Below are 20,457 nucleotides of genomic sequence, written 5' to 3'. Positions count from 1 at the left end.
CTGTCCCCCCACCTCTACCCCTGGAGGGTTTTGTGGTGGACGTGGGCCCCTCCCAGTCAGTGCCCCCCCCCTTCTCGGTGATCTTCTACAGACCCTTGCCCTCCATCTTCCCACCCCCCCCTCCTTATTCCCCCCCCCCCCCGGGGTGGACATACATTTTTAGGTCAACCTGGGGTGGGCGCCACCAACGACTGAACCTTGGGAGGGGGGAGGGCCTGGTGGGGGCCCCTACCAGAGCCCCCTTTCCTGTTGGGATCATTTTCGATCTTCTGGGATCCCGCGTGGGGCCACCATTTTCTTGTAACCTTTTATGCTTTTTATGCTACAGATCAGCGACCATGTTTGTGTAGCCTCGATGGCCATTTTCTTGTGGCTTCCACTGATAAGCCTGGATTATCTGGGTCTGACTCTGAGCTTGGCCTCAGCCATTGTTTTTCTTCCTCTGGAAAAACTTCAGAAATCGCAGGAGGCAATTCAGCTTCTGCTATCCAGCAGACAGTCATCTCTTCTGTCTTTCATGCGGGTACTGGGCCTGATGATGTCTACCTTCGAGGCGGTTCCGTTGGCACAGTTCCACACGAGATCTCTACAAAAAGAGATTCTAGTGAAATGGAACAAGAATTCTCAGTCTCTAGACAATCGAATCCTGTTGAGCTGGAGTACGAGGGGGTCCCTGGTTTGGTGGCTTCGTTCTCCGGCACTTCGTCAGGGCAAATAATTTCTTCCCCTGTACTGGACAGTCATCACCACGGACACCAGCCTGTCCGGGTGGGGAGGCGTCCTTGGCACAGTGTGTGCTCAGGGTGTCTGGATACCTGGAAGCGTCCAGGCTACCAATCAGTGTACTGGAATTCCGAGCGATCAGACTCTGTCTGGATCATTGGACATGTCATCTCCAGGGGTGTCCGGTACGGATTCAATCAGACAGTGCCAATCACCAAGGGGACACGAGAAGTGTCCTGGCGGCTTGGGAAGTAGTCAGCATCCTAAGGTGGGCAGAATGATTCATTCCAGCCTTCTTTGCTGTGCAAATTCCAGGGGTGGAAAATTGCCAGGCAGATTACCTCAGTCGACAGGCGTTGGACCAGGGGGGATGGTCACTTCATCTGGAGGGGTTTCATCAGTTGTGTCTCCAGGGGGGTACTCCAGAGATGGATCTATTGGCCTTTCACCTCAACAGGAAAGTGCAGAGGTTTATGGCACTGTCCCGAACTCCTCTAGCCGACGCCAGAGATGCATTAGTGGCTCCTTGGAGTCGATATTGTCTGATTTATGCTTTTCCCCCTCCTCAAGCTTCTGCTGAGACTCCTGCACCGGATTGAGGCAGAAGAGATTCCGGTCATCCTAGTGGCTCCAGATTGGCCTCGCCGGTCTTGATATGCCGATCTGGTACGGTTGGTCGCTGATGCTCCTTGGAGACTTCCCCTCAGGGAAGATCTGTTGTCACAAGGGCCAACCTTCCATTCTGCTTTACAGTTGCCGGCTTTGATGGCTTGGCCAGGTGCTGAAGTATAGAGAGTTGTCTGACTCAGTGATTCCTATGTTGTTCAAAGCTAGAAAATCTACTTTGAGGAAGATTTACCATCGTACTTGGAAGATGTACATTGCGTGGTGTGAATCCCTCAGGGTTCACCCTTGCTCCTTTTCTGTGGCTCAGATCTTGGCCTTCCTCCAACGAGGGGTTAAGCAGCGCTTAGCCTTGAGTACCATCAAGGCCCAGGTTTTCGGCTTTGGTGGCTTTCTTTCAGTGTCTGTTGGCCGCACACTCCTTAGTGCATTCCTTTCTCCAAAGGCCGTCTCTGATTTTCATTTGAATGAAGACATTGTGTTGCCCTCCCTGTGTCCCAGGCCTAAGCATCCTAAGGAAATTGCCTTGCATTGCCTGGATGTGATTTGGACAATAAGGGTATACCTGGCAGCTAAAGAGTCTTTTAGGAAGTCAGACTCACTATTTGTCCTCACAGATGGACCTCGCAAAGGGTTGGCTGCTTCTGCTGCTACCATTTTCAGATGGATTAGACAGACTGTGGTTCAGGCCCATTCCATTAAGGGTCAGGTTCCTCCTTTCCCTGTTAAGGCCCGCTCTACCCGGGCGCTTAGTGCCTCCTGGGCCTTCCATCATCAGGCGTCAGTGATGCGGGTTTGCAAGGCAGCTACCTGGTCGTCTGTGCACACTTTCACAAAGTTTTATAAGGTGGATGTGTTGGCATCTGCGGATGCTTCCTTCGACCGCAAGGTTTTGCAGGCTGCTGTTGTATGGTTGAGCTCCATGTTACCTGGTTGGTTGTGTTTAGCCTTGGAAAGTAGTTTTTTTTCTTGCTATTCCCACCCCTCATGTTTGACACTGCTTTGGGACATCCCACATAGTAGCGGTGCGCATCTTCACTGGTCTCACGATTCAATTTAATTACGATTATCCTGTCAACGATTCGATTCCGCGATGCATCAAAATTACTGCCTGTGGTTTTCATTAAAAAAATTCAAGCTATCAGATGAACTCCATTTTTTTTTATTTTATCTGCTCTAAAAAAAAAAGAAAAGAAAAAAAGGACACTCCCTGCAGGTAGTAAAGTCTGAACACAACAGACAACAGTATTTTTTTTTAGAATGGTAAATACGAAATGGCACAGCCCCTTTTAGTACATTCCACATCCCCCTGCACATTAAACAGTCCCATTTACATAACAACCCCCCATTTACATATCACAGCCCTCCATTTACATAACACAGCCCCCTGTTTACATAACACAGCCCCCTGTTTACATAACACAGCCCCCTGTTTACATAACACAGCCCCCTGTTTACATAACACAGCCCCCCCTGTTTACATAACACAGCCCCCCCTGTTTACATAACACAGCCCCCCCTGTTTACATAACACAGCCCCCCCTGTTTACATAACACAGCCCCCCCCGTTTACATAACACAGCCCCCCCCCCGTTTACATAACACAGCCCCCCCTGTTTACATAACACAGCCCCCCCCTGTTTACATAACACAGCCCCCCCTGTTTACATAACACAGCCCCCCCCTGTTTACATAACACAGCCCCCCCCCTGTTTACATAATACAGCCCCCCCCCCTGTTTACATAATACAGCCCCCCCCCATGTTTACATAACACAGCCCCCCCCCTGTTTACATAACACAGCCACCCCGTTTACATAACACCCCCCCCCCCCACCCCGTTTACATAACACAGCCCCCCCCCCCCCCCCGTTTACATTACACAGCCAATTTACATTATATAGCGTCCCCCCCCCGCACTCCCAGGACAGCCCTGCCAGTGCACTCTAAAGTTAAAACAAATCAGTGTCAGTGCCTCTGTTTCAGGGACTCCTTCCTACAGTGTGTAAGGGTTCATGTAAACCGATGCCTCTACCTTATTGTCTCCTATCTTTATTCGCACGTGCCCTCCAGCCGGGAGGAGGGGGAGGATTAGAACTGCTGGCCAGATGGCACGTGACTGAAGGCAATGAAAGATCGGAGATAATAATGTAGAGGCATTGGTTTTCATTAACCCTTACACACTGTAGGAATGGGTCCCTGAAACTGAGGCACTGACACTGATTTATTTTAACTTGGAGTGCACTGGCGGGGCTGTCCTGGGAGAGACAGGGGGAGCCGGGATGACCTTCATCCTTCAATCGATGCGGCTGTTCCTCAGCATCGAATCTGAATCGTTCAAGGCTGCATCGCGATGCATCGATGCTACGATTAATTTCAACACCCGTACCACATAGTCAAGAAGATCAGGAGCTGTGTCCTTCAATGAACGAAAGAGAAAATGGGGTTTTTGACTTACCGTAAAATCCATTTCTCTGATGTTCATTGACGGATACTGCACCCACCCCTCTATGGAGTTTTAGATTTTTTCTTCTGACACTGCTTGTAACAAAACTGAGTACCTCTAGCTGAGAGTGAGAGTACACCCCCTGGGACTGCCCCATAGGCATAGTCAAGTTTTTTTTCTGCCTAGTGTCCTACTCCCTGTAGGAGTCAGCATAACCCACGTAGTCAAGAAAATGAGGAGCTGTGTCCGCCAATGAACATCAGAGAAATGGAATTTACGGTAAGTCAAAAATCCCATTATTTCTTTGCTATTTCAGAAATGAATTTCTGTTTCAAGGGTGAATGGTTGTTCATCTTACAACTGTGGTCTCTTTTTTTTTTTTTTTTCTTCTTTTCTTTTATCAAAAGTGACTTTTATCCAAAGCGACTAAAGAAGAAATGGATCTTGTTGCCCCACAGTAACCAATCCGATTCCATATTTTGCACTCCATATGTCGTAAAGGACAGCGTTATAGTTTTTCTCATCCAGAGCAGTTTTTCTACCAGGCATTCAAATAACAAAAGCCTACTACTCGGAAGACCTTATGTTAAAATAGGAGCTGATGAAATGTTTTAGATTTCCTTTTTTTTTTTTTTTTTTTTTACATTAGAGCCTCTAAACGAAACTGGTGATAAAATAGCTGTCATTCCCTCAGTTTGCTTTTTAGGATAATTATTTTTAGATTTTTCATCCTCTTTTTACTTACTTCTGTTCTAATATATGGAATTATAGGGTTGATGAATACTCACAAACTTCACTCAGGATGAGTTATAAAGCTAAACAAACAGTGTTTTCTGTTAATGGCAACAGCACCATTACCTGGCTTATTTTTTTCCTTACTACCTTTCATTTACATTAGTCTGCTGTCTACAGTAGTGCAGATCCTATGGCCAAGTCTTGTAGTTAATGATAGGCAACTTTATGTGCCCCAGTGTTGAATAATGTTTTAATCTACAGTGGCAAGAAGAATATGTGCACCCCTTGGAATAAACTGCTTTTCCAAAGTAATTTGCAATGAAATGTGACCTGATCCTCATCTAAGTCACAATAATAGACAAACACAATGTTCAGAATTTTATTTTTCAGTGTTTCAGTGGATGAACACACCCATTAAACATCCACAGTGCTTGAGAAAAATGTAAATGCACCCATAGACTAATTACTTCAATTAAAACTAATTGGAGTCAATAGTTTGCACACCTGAAGTACAGTTATTGAAATTAGTTTGGAGGTGTGTGGCTTAGAGATACTTTGATAGCAGACACACAGACATTTTAGGATTGCTGTTCATAAGCAACATCAGCTGATGTGAATCATGCCTCGCAAAAAGCAGCATACTATCAAAAGTAATTAACCACTTCAGTACCAAGCCTATTTCTGACACTTGTTTACAAGTTAAAATCCGTTTTTCTCTTTCGTTCATTGACGGACACATTGGGGGGCTCTAAGTAATTTTCTAGCTAAAAAATTGGGTTTTTTACTTACCGTAAAAACCCTTTCTCTGATTATCTTTGTCGGACACAGCTCCTGATTTTCCTAACCATTTGGGTATAATGCCCCTTACAGGAGTAGGACACTAGGCTGAAAGTCTGGCTACGCCTATGGGCAGTCCCAGGGGGTATAATTTCCTCTCTCTGCTATAGGTTTTTAGAATTTTTCTCCTGTTTTTTTTCCTGTGAGATCTACAATCAACTGCCGCACTGGGCGACTGGCTGGATAATCTAGATCCAGTGGTCACCCCAGTCTGGCCAGCGAGCGCGCACAGACTTCAGCTCTGCGCTAGGTCGGCCGTGACATAGCCTCACCGGATGGGGTCTGGCCTGCGAGTCAAACGCCTCGCAAGGTCGCATATGTGTCAGTTCTCGGGCGAGTCGCAGCGTTCTTCTTGGCCGGCAGCCCCCCATTTCGATGGAGAGGAGGTTCTGCCTGGAATGGTGCCCACCTGGTTGCTGGTATGGTGAGTAGCTGTCCCCCCTCTCCCCCTGGAGGGTTTTGGGGTAGACGAGGGCCCCTCCTTGGGACGGTCAGACCCCTGGGGTTTCCCTCCTTCCGGTCAGGCACCTCCCTTCATCTGTCCCCCCCACTTATGCTGGGGCTGTGTGGGTGGTCTGGTCCACCTCCTTGGATGGGGACAGGGCACCACCGGCGACCAGGTGATCTGCTCTGCTGGGAGGGGTTGTACCTGGTAGGGGCCCCTGTCCTGCCTGGGCCTGTCCTTGAGGCCTAGGGATGCCTCCTGGGAGCCATGTGGTGCTGCCATTTTCTTGTAACCTGTGTGCGCCATGCACGGCGGCCATGTTTGTGTAGTCCGGTGGCTATTTTGCAGGTATTTCCCATAGAAAATAGCGGTTGCCGTGACAGTGGAGCCCTGTGAGTGTCGATTTCAGCGGTGGGAGCCCCTCTTCATTCCCTGGTGCTGACTCCTGGATCTTTCCATTCCGGATTTCTGCTCATGCGGTGCAGATTCTCCTGGTGGCTGCAGTGCCTGGTTTCTGTGGGGGGGGGTCAGTCTGGTGGTGGGGTCCTCTCCCTCTCTGCTAAAGCTCGATTGGTGCTCTGTGCCAGACAACCGGGTGGTGCTGCCATAGCAGGGGGGGTTGTCACTTAGCTGGGTTTTACACTTTTTTTTGTAGGGTCCCTCTGGTGACTCATTGAGACTTGGAGCACATCTCCCCATCTGATCCCCTATCTGGGGCTGTGGGGCCCTCCGGGTCCCATCCATTCATCAATGCACTGACTGCGGTCCTTGTGTCCCGGGTGGAGGTGGCTTTTGGGTGATGAAGCGCCCCCCGCCTTCTCCTGCCTCATCTGTCCTCTCAGATCCTGAATCTGATTTGGCCACCGCAGACGTGGGTCACCCTGCTGGGTCTGCGACCACGTGCCCTGAATCCTCAGATAGTGAGGATGATTCCTATGCTTCTGCAACCGCACACGAAAAGGCGCTGGTGGACACACTGTTTATCTGTGCTTGAGCCTTAAAGTTGGAGGACACGGCTGCAACGGAGGCACAGGCCCCATTTGGCACTCACAAGCCATTCAGAGCGGCAAAGAAATTCCCTTTCCCCTCCTAATTTCACAGGATTGTCACTGTAGATTGGGAATGGCCAAAGCGTCCACTTGGAGTCACTAAGCGAGTTGCTAGGTGATACCCCTATGAGGAGTCCCTTCTTAAGAAGTGGACTGTTCCACCAGTGGTGGGACCCTCCTGTTTCCAGATTAAACAAGGCAACCATGATTCCGGTTGAAGAGTCCCCAGCCTTTAAGGACCCAGTTGACAGGAGGATGGAGGCTGTGGCCCGCAATTTGTAAACCCTGGCTTGTTCGGTACTGAGGCCCTGGTGTTGCAGACTCTGACCGAGTGGGCTAAGCTTTTACGCTGTGACCTGGAGAGGGAGTAGCTCCCCCCCAGCCTTTGATAAGCTGGCGGACCAGCTGGTACAGGGGCTGACATTTATCTGTAATTCCTCCTTGGATGCGGTTCCCCTAGTGGCTCAGTTCTCTGTTTCGGCAGTGGTCCTTCTGGGTGTCTTTTGGCTCAAATGCTGGTCTGTGGACCAGACTTCTAAGAAGGCCTTGACTGACCTTTCCTTTCAAGGAGATCGCCTGTTTTGGTGCTATCCTCGATGACATTGTTAAAGGTCTCACGGGGGGGGGGGGGGGGGAGAGCACCTTTCTCCTGCAGGCTACTATTGGCAAGGACCCTCATTATAGACGTGGGCCCTCATTCTCAGCTGTTTTGTCCCTCAGGGTCGACTAACAAGGGGTCGGAGCCCTTTGGGGCCTCCTCTGGAGGATCCAAGGGAGCTTGGCCTCACAAGCTAATTGCGGGCTTCTCCAGACCCACGGACAAAGCCCTTTCAGCAGGAAGGTGCGACCACACCCGTATCCAGGCTGGGGGGACGTCTTTGCTGGTTCCTGGACCCGTGAACTCCCCTGGTACAAGAACAAGTAGGTCCGGCTACAAGATCGAGTTTCGTTCTTACCTTCCGGTAAGGTTCCTCCTTCTGACTGTCCCGCAAGACCTTTTACTTTACGGGTGATGGTCCTAGTTCCGATTTTCAAAATGTTTTCAGGGGTTTTACTCAAACCGGTTTACAGTCCCCAGGAAGGAAGGCAAGGTGGGTCCAATTCTGGACCTCAAGATGCTGAACTGCTTTGTGCGGCCGGCAGAAGTTCAGAATAGAGTCCATTCGCACAGTGGTGGCTTCCCTGCATTGGGGATTTTCTTGCCTTCATCTACATCAAGGACGCTTACCTTCACATTTAAATATGTGTCGGTCTTCAGCGCTTCCTCCGCTTTGCCGTGGGAGAGGAGCATTATCAGTTTGTGGCATTGCCTTTTGGTCTCGCCTCTGCTCCTCGGGTCTTCAGGAAAGTGTTGGCCCTGGTGCCAGAATTGTTATGCCAATGGGGGATTGCAGTACTGAGCTACTTGGACGACGTCCTTCTGAGAGCGCAGTCTCCTACTGCTTTGGTGGAAAACCTGCAAATTACCATACGACCTTGAGGGAGTTTGGCTTAATTCTGAATTTTCAGAAGTCTGCTTTGGTTCCATCCACAAAACTGGACTATCAGGGTCTGACTCTGGAATCGGCCTTAGCCAGAGTGCTCCTCCCTGTGGACAAACTCCAGAAACTGCAGGCTGCAAATCATCTCCTGCTGTCCAGCAGATGGTCATCCCCCTGGACTTGCATCGGGTTCTGGGCCTGATGGTGTCTACCTTTGAGGTTATTCTGTTTGCACAGTTCCATACAAGGTCCCTGCAGGTAGATTCTGGCAAAATGGGACAAAAATACGCAGTCTCTGAACAATCAGACCCGGCTGAGCGGAGGAAAGAGAGTCCCTGTTATGTCTATGGCTTCGTTATTCGACGCTTCAGCTGGGTAAATCCTTCCTCCCCTTGTATTGGACAGTGGTCACCACAGATGACAGCCTGTCCTGTGTGGGAGGCGTCATCGGCAAAAATTCTGCTCAGGGGCTCTGGACACTGGAAGAGTCCAGACTACTGATAAACGTCTTTGAACTCCGAGCGATCAGACTGTGCCTGGAACATTGGATGGATTGTCTTCAGGGATGTTCGGTGCATATTCAGATAGTGCCACGGAGGTGGCTTATGTCAGTCACCGGGGGGGGACAAGAAGTGTCCTGGTGGCTCTGGAGGTAGCCAGCATTCTAAGATAGGCAGAACAGTTTGTTCCAGCCCCCTCCGCTGTACACATTCCCGGGGTGGAATACTGGTAGGCGGATTTCCACAATCGGCAGGCGATGAACCAAGGGGAGTGGTCCCTTCATCCTGAGGTGTTTCATCAGTGGCCCCGTGGGGTCAATATCGTCGAATTTTATGCCTTCCCTCCTCTCAAGCTTCTGCCAAGACTTCTACACAGTATCGAGGCAGAAGGGATTCCGGTCATCTTAGTGGCCCTCGCCGGGCTTGGTACGCCGATCTGGTGCAGCTGGTCGCCGACGTTTCTTGGAAGCTTCCTCTCAGGGAGGATCTGATATCCCAAGGACCAATCTTTTATCCTGCTTTACAGTCGCTGGTTTTGACAGCTTGGTTGTTGAATGCCAAGTGCTGATGGATAGAGGTTTGTCTGAGTCTGTGTTACCAACACTGTTAATAGCTAAGAAACCTACTTCTAGGTAAATCTACCATCGTACGTGGGAGACGATGCGTGGTGCGAGTCTCTTGGAGGTTCATCCTCACTCTTGTTCGGTGCAGAAACTGGCCTTGAGAAACTGGCCCTCAAGGGTCAGGTGTCGGCCTTAGCGGTCTTATTTCAACAGCCCTTGGCCACATACTCCATGGTGCGCACTTTTCTTCAGGGAGTTAGGCACTTGACCCCTTAAGTGCTGTTTCTGTTACCATCTAGGACCTCAATTTGGTGCTCTGTCCTCCAGAAGCCTCTTTTTGAGAATCTTTGGGAGATTCCCCTGCTTATGCTGTCCCACAAGGTGGCCTTTTTGGTGGCTTTCACCTCTGCGTACAGGTTGTCGGAATTGGCAGCGTTATCCTGTCGTTCACCTTACTGGTGGTTCACAGTGATTAGGTGGTTCTTCACCCCTGTCCATCGTTCATTCCTCAGGTTGTCTCTGATTTTCATTTGAATTAAGGCATTGTGTTGCCTTCCCTGTGTCCCAGGCCAACACATCCCAAGGAAATTGTTTTGCGTGATGTGGACCGGGCAATTAGGGTGTACCTGGCAGCTATGGACTTATTTAAGAAGTCAGACTTACTATTTGTGCTCACAGATGGGCCTCGGGAAGGGTTATTAGTTTCCTCTGCGACCATTTCCAGATGGATCAGACAGACGGTGGTTCAGGTCTATTCCATCCAGGGTCAGGTTCCTCCTTACCCTGTCAAGGTGCCATCTACTTGGGCGCTCAGTGCCTCCTGGGGTTTCCGCCGTCAGACGCCAGTGACGCAGGTTTAAGACGGCCTCCTGGTCGTCAGTGCACACTTTCATAAAGTTCTAGAAGGTGGATGTGTTGGCATCTGCGGATGCTTCCTTTTGGTCGCAAGGTTTATTTGCAGGCTGCTGTTTAGATGCTCTGGTCCTCTTTGAGGGTGTATTGTTTTCAGGTGAGCTCCAGTTGTTTTGGTTGACCTCCTGTTTACCTGGTTGGCTAAAATTAGCCTTAGGAATTTCTTTTTCGCTGTTCCCACCCCTCATGTTTAACACTGCTTTTGGATGTCCCAATGGTTAGGAAGATCAGGAGCTGTGTCCGTCAATGAGGGAAAGAGAAAATGGGATTTTTGACCGTAAAATCCATTTCTCTGATCATTGACGGACACAGCATACACCCCTCTGTGGAGTTGTAATTCTTCTGACACTGCTTGTAACAAAACTGAGTAGCTATAGTAGAGAGAGGGAGTATATCCCCTGGGACTGCCCAAAGGTGTAGCCAGACTTTTTTCTGCCTATGTCCTACTCTTGTAGGGGGCAGTATAACCCAATGGTTAAGGAAATCAGAAGCTGATCAATGAACATCATAGAAATGGATTTTACGGTCAAACATCCCATTTTTTTGCTAGAAAATTACTTAGAGCCCCCCAACATGATATATTTTTTTTGTTTAGCAGAGACCCTAGGAATGAAGTTGAGGTTGTTGTTATACTTTCACACAGTGTTTGCACAGCTGTCTTACAAACACAATTTTTTTGGAAAAAAATACACTTTTTTAAATTCAAAAATAGGAAAACAGTAAAGTTAGCCCAATTTTTTTCTATAATGTGAAAGATAATGTTACTCCGAGTAAATTGATACCCAAGGTACAACGTACAATTCTCAGTAAGGTAAATAACTTACCAGTAACATCCAAAGCCTTGAAGACATCACAAGAACTAGTAAATATCCCTGTTCATAGGTCTACCATTCGGAAGTCTTTGAACAGGCAGGGGGTACAAGGCCAGAACACCATGGAGAAATCTATTGCTCTCAAAAAAATATTTCTGCCTGCCTGAAGTTTGCCAAAGAGCACCTTGGCAAACTTCAAGGCTACTGAGAAAATGTTTTGCGGACTGATGAAATAAAAATATAATTGTTCAGGAAAAATACTCAGTGCTATATATGGCACAAAAAAGACACAGCTTACTAACCTCAAAACATCATCCTAATGGTGAAGTTTAAGGCCTCATGGCCTGGATCACTTGCCATCATAGAGGGGTAAATAAATTCCCAAGCTTACCAAAATATCCTACAGGATAATGTGAGGGTGGCTGTCCACCAGCTGAAGTTTACCAAGACCATAAGCATTGAAGTAAATCCACCACAGACTGGCTTAAAAAAAATGCACTTTTATGGAGTGGCTCAGAGCCCAGACCTTAACCACATAGAGATACTGTGGAATGACTTCCAAGAGAGCCATTTACATCAGACAACCTACAAAAGTGTTTGAGCTGAAGTAGCTTTGAGAGCTACTGAAAGCGAATGCTTGAAGTCATTGCTGCCAAAGGAGGTTTGACCAGCTAATAACTCCAAGGATTCACTTTACCGTACATTTTCCTCCAGCACTGTGAATGTTTTAACGTGTGTGTTTAATAAAGACATAAGAAATTGGAATTGTGTTATAAACTTTAAACACATTGTGTTTATTTATGTGACTTAGATGAGGATCGGATGACATTTTCACACATTATCATCTCATTACTGCAGCAAATTAATGTATTCAATACTTTTTCTTGCAGCTGTAATTGGTATGTTAAGCAAATGTAATTAAAGTGTTCAGTATATGATTTTTTATTTTCTGTTTCACATAGCTTTACTAAAAGCTTTATAAGTAATTTTCTTTCGTTGCATGCAGACCAAGAGATCTAGTAAAAGTGACTTGGACAAACCAGATCACAGTCAGTGGTGTTTGAGCATTTGCAGTTGCAGTAGCAACTTACAAACAAAACTAAACCAGGAGTATTAATTGAATTGTCATAAACACCCCTAGCAGAGTTAGTTTGTCCCAATTCATATCACTATTCATGGACGGCTTGGACAGCATGCAACTGCTGAGTAAAATATGAATAAAGGCACATGACAAAAAGAGGAGAAAAATATGGTGACTGCCATTCCGTGCCAATGGAATACAGTTATCAGAATACATTTTTTTTTTTTTTTTTTTTTTTTATGCTTCTTTTGATTTTCTGTCGTAATCTGCTGCCTATCTGACAAAGTGCCCTGTTTGTTAAAAATAGATTCTTTCTTTGTCGCTTTTCAGCTCTCTCGTTTGAAACAAAGCTGGTACAAATGTACTTGGAACATGTTTGGACTGAGTTGGTCAGTAGATGTAAAGGTTTTCATTCTGTTGTGCTAATTCTGCCTTCAGAAAACCCAGTCATCTTCCCAAGCAGTTTCAAACTCTTCAGTTAGGCCACAGGTGTACAATAGATTTGATCGATATACATCTTTTTGTTGTATGACTGATCAGCTTTCTCTTTTATCAAGATTGTTCCAGCTAAGAGAAGATGGGGACAGAGTTTGATCCCTCACCACATTTTTAAATCTTTTCAGGAACTGGGCAAGGGAGACCTGTTTCACATCCAGCATTGCTATGGCAGATTGGGCTTTGCTTCCCTTTTGAGCCTCCAGTACCAATCTATTTACCATGAATTCAACCGAACAATCTAGAGCAGGGGTGCCCAACCTAAAGCCCACGATGGCTATGAATGCAGTCAAACACAAAATTGTAAACTCCTCAAATTGTTGAACTTTTTTTTTTTTTTTTTTAAATGCATTGACACTTAGCGAACACATTCGGCCGAAGAAAAATTTAGCAGTGTCTCTTTACATAAATTTTAGAAGTTTTATCTTTCCAAAAAATATCCCATTCTTCACAATCATCCGTTTTCGGAAGCCCCCATGTTTGTAAGCAACTATTTTCATGGTGGAAGCACACAAAGGGCAAAATTAGAACAAAAAAATCTGATGAGCACCTTGAGAATTCATTGAGAATTGCTACCACATCCATCAAAAAAAATATGTTGATGAGTTAGTTTATTAAAAGCGATGTCAAACATCGCACTTGTTTTACGTTGCTCTCTTTTACTTTTATAATAAAAATTATTACAAAAAATTGTTTCTTTATTTAGTTAGGTACGTTCTCTATATCAGTAATCGTTAATTTGTGATCTGCCCAAATTTTTCTGCTCATCAGCTGTCCTTATTGTTAGTGTATTTTTTATGTGTGTCCCAAGGCAATTCTTCCTCTTCCAATGTGGCCCAGGAAGGCCAAAAGGTTGCACGCCTCATATATCTGGAGCATTCGGATAACCTTTTTGCGCACTGCACCCTGTAGTTAAGTCTGTGGGCAGCCATTTTGAAAACTCATAATGGGTATTGCTGAAAGCTCAGGGAAAAAGCCATATTAGACCGCTTGTCACTTTTGTCCTGGGAAGGCAGGAGAACCTGACAGTGGCTCAATCCCTGCCCTGCTCCACCCGAATGAAAAATCTTGTTTTGAGTCTGCATTAGGAAATATATGTCAAAGTTGTCATTTGTCTAAAAATATTCAGAAACTTAAAAAGTAGTGTAATTAAAAAAAAAAAAAAAAAAAAAATGCAATAGCAGTTAAGTGAACTGATGGATGATTCCACTTGCAAGTAGTTTGTGACTATAGCAATAGTGGTACTGTGTGCTTCTATAGTGTCACCCTTTGGGGCATGGTGTATAGTGGAAATGTGTAATTGTGATCAGCAGTCAGGACACAAGTGTATACAGCTGGCATTTACTGAGCCATGTTTCCATTATACACAAGGTAAGTTTTTTTTTTTTGGTTATCTTTTTGTTCTGGGTTTTTATTTCTTTTTTTAGACTGGGATGTGATACTTGGGGCAGTGAAAGCCATAACTAGCATGGTTTGCATGTTCTTGGTCTAATAGTTCTGCTGCTAATAATGATTAGTGAGGGCAGATCCTTTCCTGAGCTCGCAAAAACCCAATCTCCCAGTCCTGATTTCTCTGAAATATGATGTGCTGTGTTCCTGTGATTTACTGTGTCTGTGAGAGGTCGGTTATCTAAATTAGCCCATGTCATTCTGTTTCAGGTTCAGCAGGTCCTGTGCATCCACTGGTTGACCCACTGGGAGCTGGACCTCACCTTGCACGCTTCCCATACCCTCCTGGTTCCATACCTAACCCCTTGCTAGCACAGCCACCTCATGAACACGAAATGCTACGGCATCCTGTTTTCGGTACGTATTTATAATAAAGATCATGCAGTGCCTAAACCTAAATTGTTTTGTTGGGTGTGTAAACATCCAAAACTGATTTAAATTTCCACTTCAGTTTAGTAAGGACATTTAGGTGTTATATAAATAATAAAATATTTATATTATAAAATATAAGTTCAACTGGGAAAATGGGGCCCCCTTGTATAGGCTGTGGAAAGTCAATCCAGCAATGGAAGCTCAGAGATCCCACCACAAGTGTTTCAGAGAGAGAGAGGAATCATTTTTACCTTTGGGGTGATTCAACATTCCAGGAGTTACCAAGAACTGCGATATCGTCATTTTTGAGTTGACGATTCCCAAGCTTTCAGACAGTTGAGCATGCTTTCAAATATAATGCAGTGAATAGTTTTTATTTACTAGTTGACAACCTGTAAAATGAATAAGCAGGAAAAAAAAAACAATATTTGGCGTGCCTATCCTTTGCTTTTAAAAGAACATCAATTCCCCCAGGTAAACTTGCATACAGCTAGGCTACATTTGGATGTGTGGCAAGATTGCCACGCCTCTGAAAAAGGAAGAACAAGGAGTCCTTTTTTTTTTTTTTTTTTTTTTTTAGTATTAAACAGTATGCCTACATTTTCTCTATGATATAGTTCAATTAGTAAGTGTCCTAATATTAGTTTTGCTGTCTGATCCTGGTTTCTGAAATGAACCCACATTCTTTATTAACAATATATATCACATCAAACAGAGGTGGTTAAAACTATATACTTGTTAACATTTGCATTTCTTTTTATGGTGATTTTTTATGGTATTTCTTTCAGGTGCTCATTACCCTCGGGATCTGCCTGCAGGTATCCCGCCACCAATGTCTGCTGCTCACCAGCTCCAGGCAATGCACGCCCAGTCTGCAGAGCTGCAGAGGTTGGCAATGGAACAGCAGTGGTTACATGGTCACCCTCACATGCATGGCGGGCATTTACCCAGCCAAGAGGATTACTACAGGTGAGCTAGCCTCATATTGTATCTTGATTGTTAAAAAGATTCTGACCTAAATAAGGGCAATAATATAACAATCTTCATAAAATGTGTAAGTAAAGTGTTTGTTTGTGGCCCTTTCATTCCCCTCATCTCCCTCGATTGATAAATTGATTCTCTCCTAATCTCCATTTACAGTGTTTGTATAGGAAAAAAATAACCAAGACCTTGGGGTTGATTTACTAAAACTGGAGAGTGCAAAATCTGGTGCAGCTTAATTTTTTAATTCTCAAAGCTTAATTGAACAAGCTGAAGTTAGAAGTTGATTTGCTACCATGAACAGCGGCACCCAATTTTACGAACTTCAGTTTTAGTAGATCAAACCCATTGTGTTCCCATGGTAATATGCAAAGCTACTTGACCTTACGGTTTTGGCTTTACCTTTGCATATGATTATAGTAGGGAAAAATTACAATTGACTACTTTGGATTTCCCATTTATTAATTAAAATTGTTTTTAGATTCTGCAATTCCTCACAAGTGGGTTTTAAAATGTAGTATTGTCAGGAGATGTAAAGCATTTATATTCCTCCGGGTCATTCTACAAAAACCACATACACTTGTGTGCTCTGAGCTGTACAGAGAATTATTGAGCATGTCATTTTACCTTGACACCTTAACGTAAATGTAGACTGTCAGGTTTGACGAATGTTACTCTAACAAATTGTTAAATCTCTGCATGTCTAAGCTGACTCTCCTTTGGCACTGTCTACCACCTTACCTTGGCATCCTCTGCACTTCCATGTACTGTAGCGAATATCGAAACTGCCCTACACTGAAATAACATTCCTTCCACTCTCCTAGCCATCTTTCTCTGTAGGAATAGCAAAAATCGTAAAAGAAGTTTCTCTAAGGGAGAAGAGGTATTAGACTATAATTACCCTCTCCCGTCAGTCTCATTAGGCCAGAGCTGTGGTCACACCCTGTCTGCTGAAGGAGCCTTAGGCACAGATATTGAGGCAGTGCTGGCCAATCAGCGGCTCTGCCTTTCGTTTCAGTAGAGCGTCGGTGATTTGGGTACATGGCTGCCACTAGCTAGACCCTCTTAACACCTGTTCTTTAGGTAAGGTGAGGGTAGTGGATATCATTTCAGTATCCATGCCCATTAAAGCCCCAGTCTAGCCCTTTTTATTTTTTTGGATATAGTGGAAAACAGAAACTCTTGTGTTTTTTTTTTTTTTTTTTTTTTTTTTTTTTCAGTGCATGCTTCCTGTGCTTAATTATGGCGAATTCCCCATTTCTTCTTTTTTTTTTTTTTTTTTTTTTTTACCCGGACACTAACACAACAAAAAATCAAAGTCCGGAGATGGGCTTTAAATAATAGCAAGCCTCTGTTTCTTATGAACTAATATTTTTGCTCATTAACAAATTTATCTGCACCAAAAAATGGCTTCGTTCTTCACCCTCAATAGACACTTGTTTATCTTACATACATGAGTATAGGTAAAATCACCCGATCTGTAAATTAAAGCCTTTCCTGAATTGCAGAAATCATTTTTGGTTGTAAAAATAAGAATATAAATGCAAAGTAATGAAATTGGTACATATATCACACTTTATAATCATTAATAATTTGTGACAAATGCATTTAAAAGTCAGCAGCTACAAGTACTATAGCTGCTAATGTTTAAAGGGCACTTACCTGTTCAGGGACCCAGGGCTGTCCTCACCCAGGCTGGTTCTTCCCCAGTCTTTGGTTCCCCAATGCCGCCATGTCTAGTGTGGGAAGCTGGCTGTGACTTCTTGCGGCTTCCTACTGCGCATGCAGGAGCCACGCTGTGCTTTGTGATTGGTCCCACAGCTTTCTCGGACCTGTGATGCTGCAGGAGGGGGGTTGGGGTGGGAATGGGGGGCACAAACATCCAACCAAAAGTTCGAGGAGGGGGGAGGATTCAAAAAAGGGGAACTTCCCTTTTGGGTGAGGTTTAATTTTAAGTTTGAATCTAGTTTGTTTTCAAAGTGTTCAAGTCTAGAATGGCATTTATTAGGTAGCTTATTATAGTGAATGCAGAAAAAACCTTTAAAATCCTACATCGTATAATTTTTCTCCTGTCTTTTCAGTCGTCTGAAGAAAGAAGGGGACAAACAGTTGTAACGAAGGGATGACTTTGGACCTCTCCCTCCCTTCCAGCTCCCTTAGGAGAGTCAGGCTCCATACGACGGGTCCCCAGAGGCTGCAAGATTCCTTCTGTATTTAAAGATATGTCATAAACTATCCTTTTTCATCTGTAAAGAAGACTATTCAGAGCCACACTGGCAGCCCCCCTGCATGACACATTCTTCCCCCAGCCTCGGGAGGGGAGCAGGTGTGGAGGGAGAGGTGGGGGCAGCACCTGGACATTTGACAGCAGATCCAACAGCTCGTGCTTTGAAGGTGGTACCCCCATACATACACTCACTGTGTGCACACGAAGCCAGAGACTTGCTACAATGAAAATATACTCTGCCAGCACTCTTGGGTCTCCCGTGCTGCAAAACGGATCCATTTTTTCTTTTGACATCAGCAGATGACCCTCTTCATTGTACAGAGTTTCCCCAGTCTGCCTATATCTTGTAAATACATTAAAAGCACGGACTGAAGGGAGAATTTTAGCTGACACTTTTTCTTTTACTGTCCCTGCAGTGCAGTTACTACCTGTGAATTTCCATTAACCTCTTGACTGTCACTGGAACCTGTGACATTAAACCTATGACAGCAAAGGGGTTAAGAATTTAAATATAACCACAGAGGTACTCAAGCTTTACCAATGCAGCACTGGTAAAGACCTACATACACCATGTTTCATTTTTTTTTTTTTTTTGTAACCATCCTTATCTGGCTTCTTGCTTACTCCACTTCTCTTTGTCTGAGCCTATGTTATCTACATTCTTAATTATCCGTTATAGAGGAAGAATCTGATTTTACTCCATATTGAATCCACTCCAGATTTTTGGGTATCTCTGGAGAGTTGGGGGTCCCCCTTTTTTTTTGTTTCTGTTTTTTATTCTAAGTTTGCGTCTCACTTGTAGATAGGGGCTACAGCGTTTTAAGTTGTAGAGGCAAAACGCACACAGGCTTGTGCGTATCTTCACTTTATAGCATTAAAGTTTCTGCAGGGTTAGAACTTTTATTATTTAATTTATAAGGAAAGCCTCCTATATTTTACTGTTTTTGGGTCCTGCTATACATAATGCCAAGGGTTTTATTTGTACAGATTCTATTTAACCTGGGCTCTTATTTTTTAAATTCATGTCTTTTTTTTTTTTGTTTTTATGTTATGTTTGTATGTTTTATCTCCTTGTACTCTGTCACCCCCTTCCCCCCACAACGGCAGGTCGGTGTCACGGTATAAGGACTTTAGGTGTGCGGGTTAGCTGTGTTGAGATACATTTAGTAACTGCTTTTTCAACATGTATTGTGTCAGTAGACAGGCTCTTGGCTGCGTGATTGCTGGTTTAAAAAAAATATATATATATATATATTGCTTCTGAAGATGGCTGTTGTAAAGCAGTTTTCCAGATGCTTAGAATTCTCTTCCACAAAGCCTCCTAGCTAAACCCATTTCCCATACCGAGGCATTACCCTTGCCGCACCGACTGTTATTGTTTTGGTGACCAGCATCACAAGGCTACGCCAAATTACTAAGCGCAAAGGTCTCAGTCAAGCACCCCTTCACTTTATCACACTGTCTTTTCAACTCGATGGTGTAAGGATTTTAAAAAATAATCATCCTGATTTGCACATACAGCATCTTTGAGCAGTCAATCAGCACTAAGAACTTGCACCTAGTTCCAGTTATGCCAAGCAGGGAGACCATCTGTGCCCAGTGAGCACAGGTGACATTTTTCAGTGCTGTATGCATCTAGGACATTACATACAGCATTGTACTGTGTGACGCATCTAAGGTTTATTTAGCACTAAGAAAAGTGTTTGAATACTTGTAAACAAATATGTCTATTCACTCTAGGGAGATGCATTCATTTCTTGCACCATTAAAAGCCCTACCCCATCTTTCATTCCCATTTTGTGCATCATGGGAGTACAGTTCAACCAGCAGCTGGACAGCCAAAGATAGACATCCCTGCAGTAGGTCATTTGCCACTAGCATTTTAACTCCCCTAGTTGCAATAGCATTTTTACACTACAGTTAAGAATACATTTGCAGATGTGTTCTGCACCCTTTATATTTCTACAGATTCCGCCTCTGCCCTTCCATATCCGGGAGTGTCAGGGTGCTTGACTACTTTGTCCTTGCAGGCTGTTTTGTGTGAAGCTTGTTCGGCGTTGAGGAGACCCCTGCAGTAAGTTGTGCACTAGGCCTCTCCCCAGCACTGAAGGGCTAGAATTTTTACTGCCATAAGGCCTGGTAATACACGGTCTCCCGCACGCTGAGAGGAAAAAAAAATGGTTTAAGAAAGTTGACTGTTGTCTTTCAGTTATTTTTGTTACTTTTTACCACTCCACTATGTTTTGTTCTTTCCTATTTTTGTAATTTTTCGGACGTACCTCGTTCAGTGTGTAAGAAACTGTAAAGCTTCTTGTTTCATGGCGCCATTTAGCAGAATGTACATCCAGACTGCTCCATTTCTATATATATCTTGAAGATTTTAATGTATATAGGAGTAGTTTGCCATTGGGGTAGAAACCCAGAAATTCGTGAATTCTGTGTTTTCTCCATTTTGAGTATTTTGTAATTTTTTTGGAAATATTTGTGGACATAAACAATAAAGCAAGCTACACCACAGGCAAAGGGCTAATTGGTTCTGTCATTCATCGGTCTGCACTTAAAGGAGGGCTGCAACATGTAAACCTACTTTGTACTACCCGACACATCACACAGTATTGCATAATATGGCCCCTTTAAGAGCTCTAAAGCTAGCCCATACTGGAATATCACGGAGCACTCAAGGTCATGTTTGTCTTTTTTTTTTTTTTTAAATGTGTTTCAGTATA

General features: G+C 44.6%; 1 protein-coding gene across 1 annotated transcript in view; it reads left to right on the top strand.

Moving 5' to 3' along the window:
* Window positions 1-20,256, top strand: part of RERE (arginine-glutamic acid dipeptide repeats) — a 387,592-nt gene extending 367,336 nt beyond the window's left edge. Inside the window, exons 20-22 of the mRNA XM_082274341.1 lie at window positions 14,362-14,508; window positions 15,312-15,492; window positions 17,586-20,256. Of these exons, the coding sequence (XP_082130467.1) occupies window positions 14,362-14,508; window positions 15,312-15,492; window positions 17,586-17,619 (362 nt within the window). The 3' untranslated portion in view covers window positions 17,620-20,256. The remainder of the gene's footprint in view (window positions 1-14,361; window positions 14,509-15,311; window positions 15,493-17,585) is intronic.
* Window positions 20,257-20,457: the final 201 nt, after the last annotated feature.

This window comes from Pelophylax lessonae (genome assembly GCF_965119305.1).
Source record: "Pelophylax lessonae genome assembly, chromosome: 12".
Lineage (NCBI taxonomy): Eukaryota > Metazoa > Chordata > Amphibia > Anura > Ranidae > Pelophylax > Pelophylax lessonae.
The sequence above is the reverse complement of the archived record's forward strand: the minus strand, read 5'-3'. Positions and strand labels throughout refer to the sequence as shown.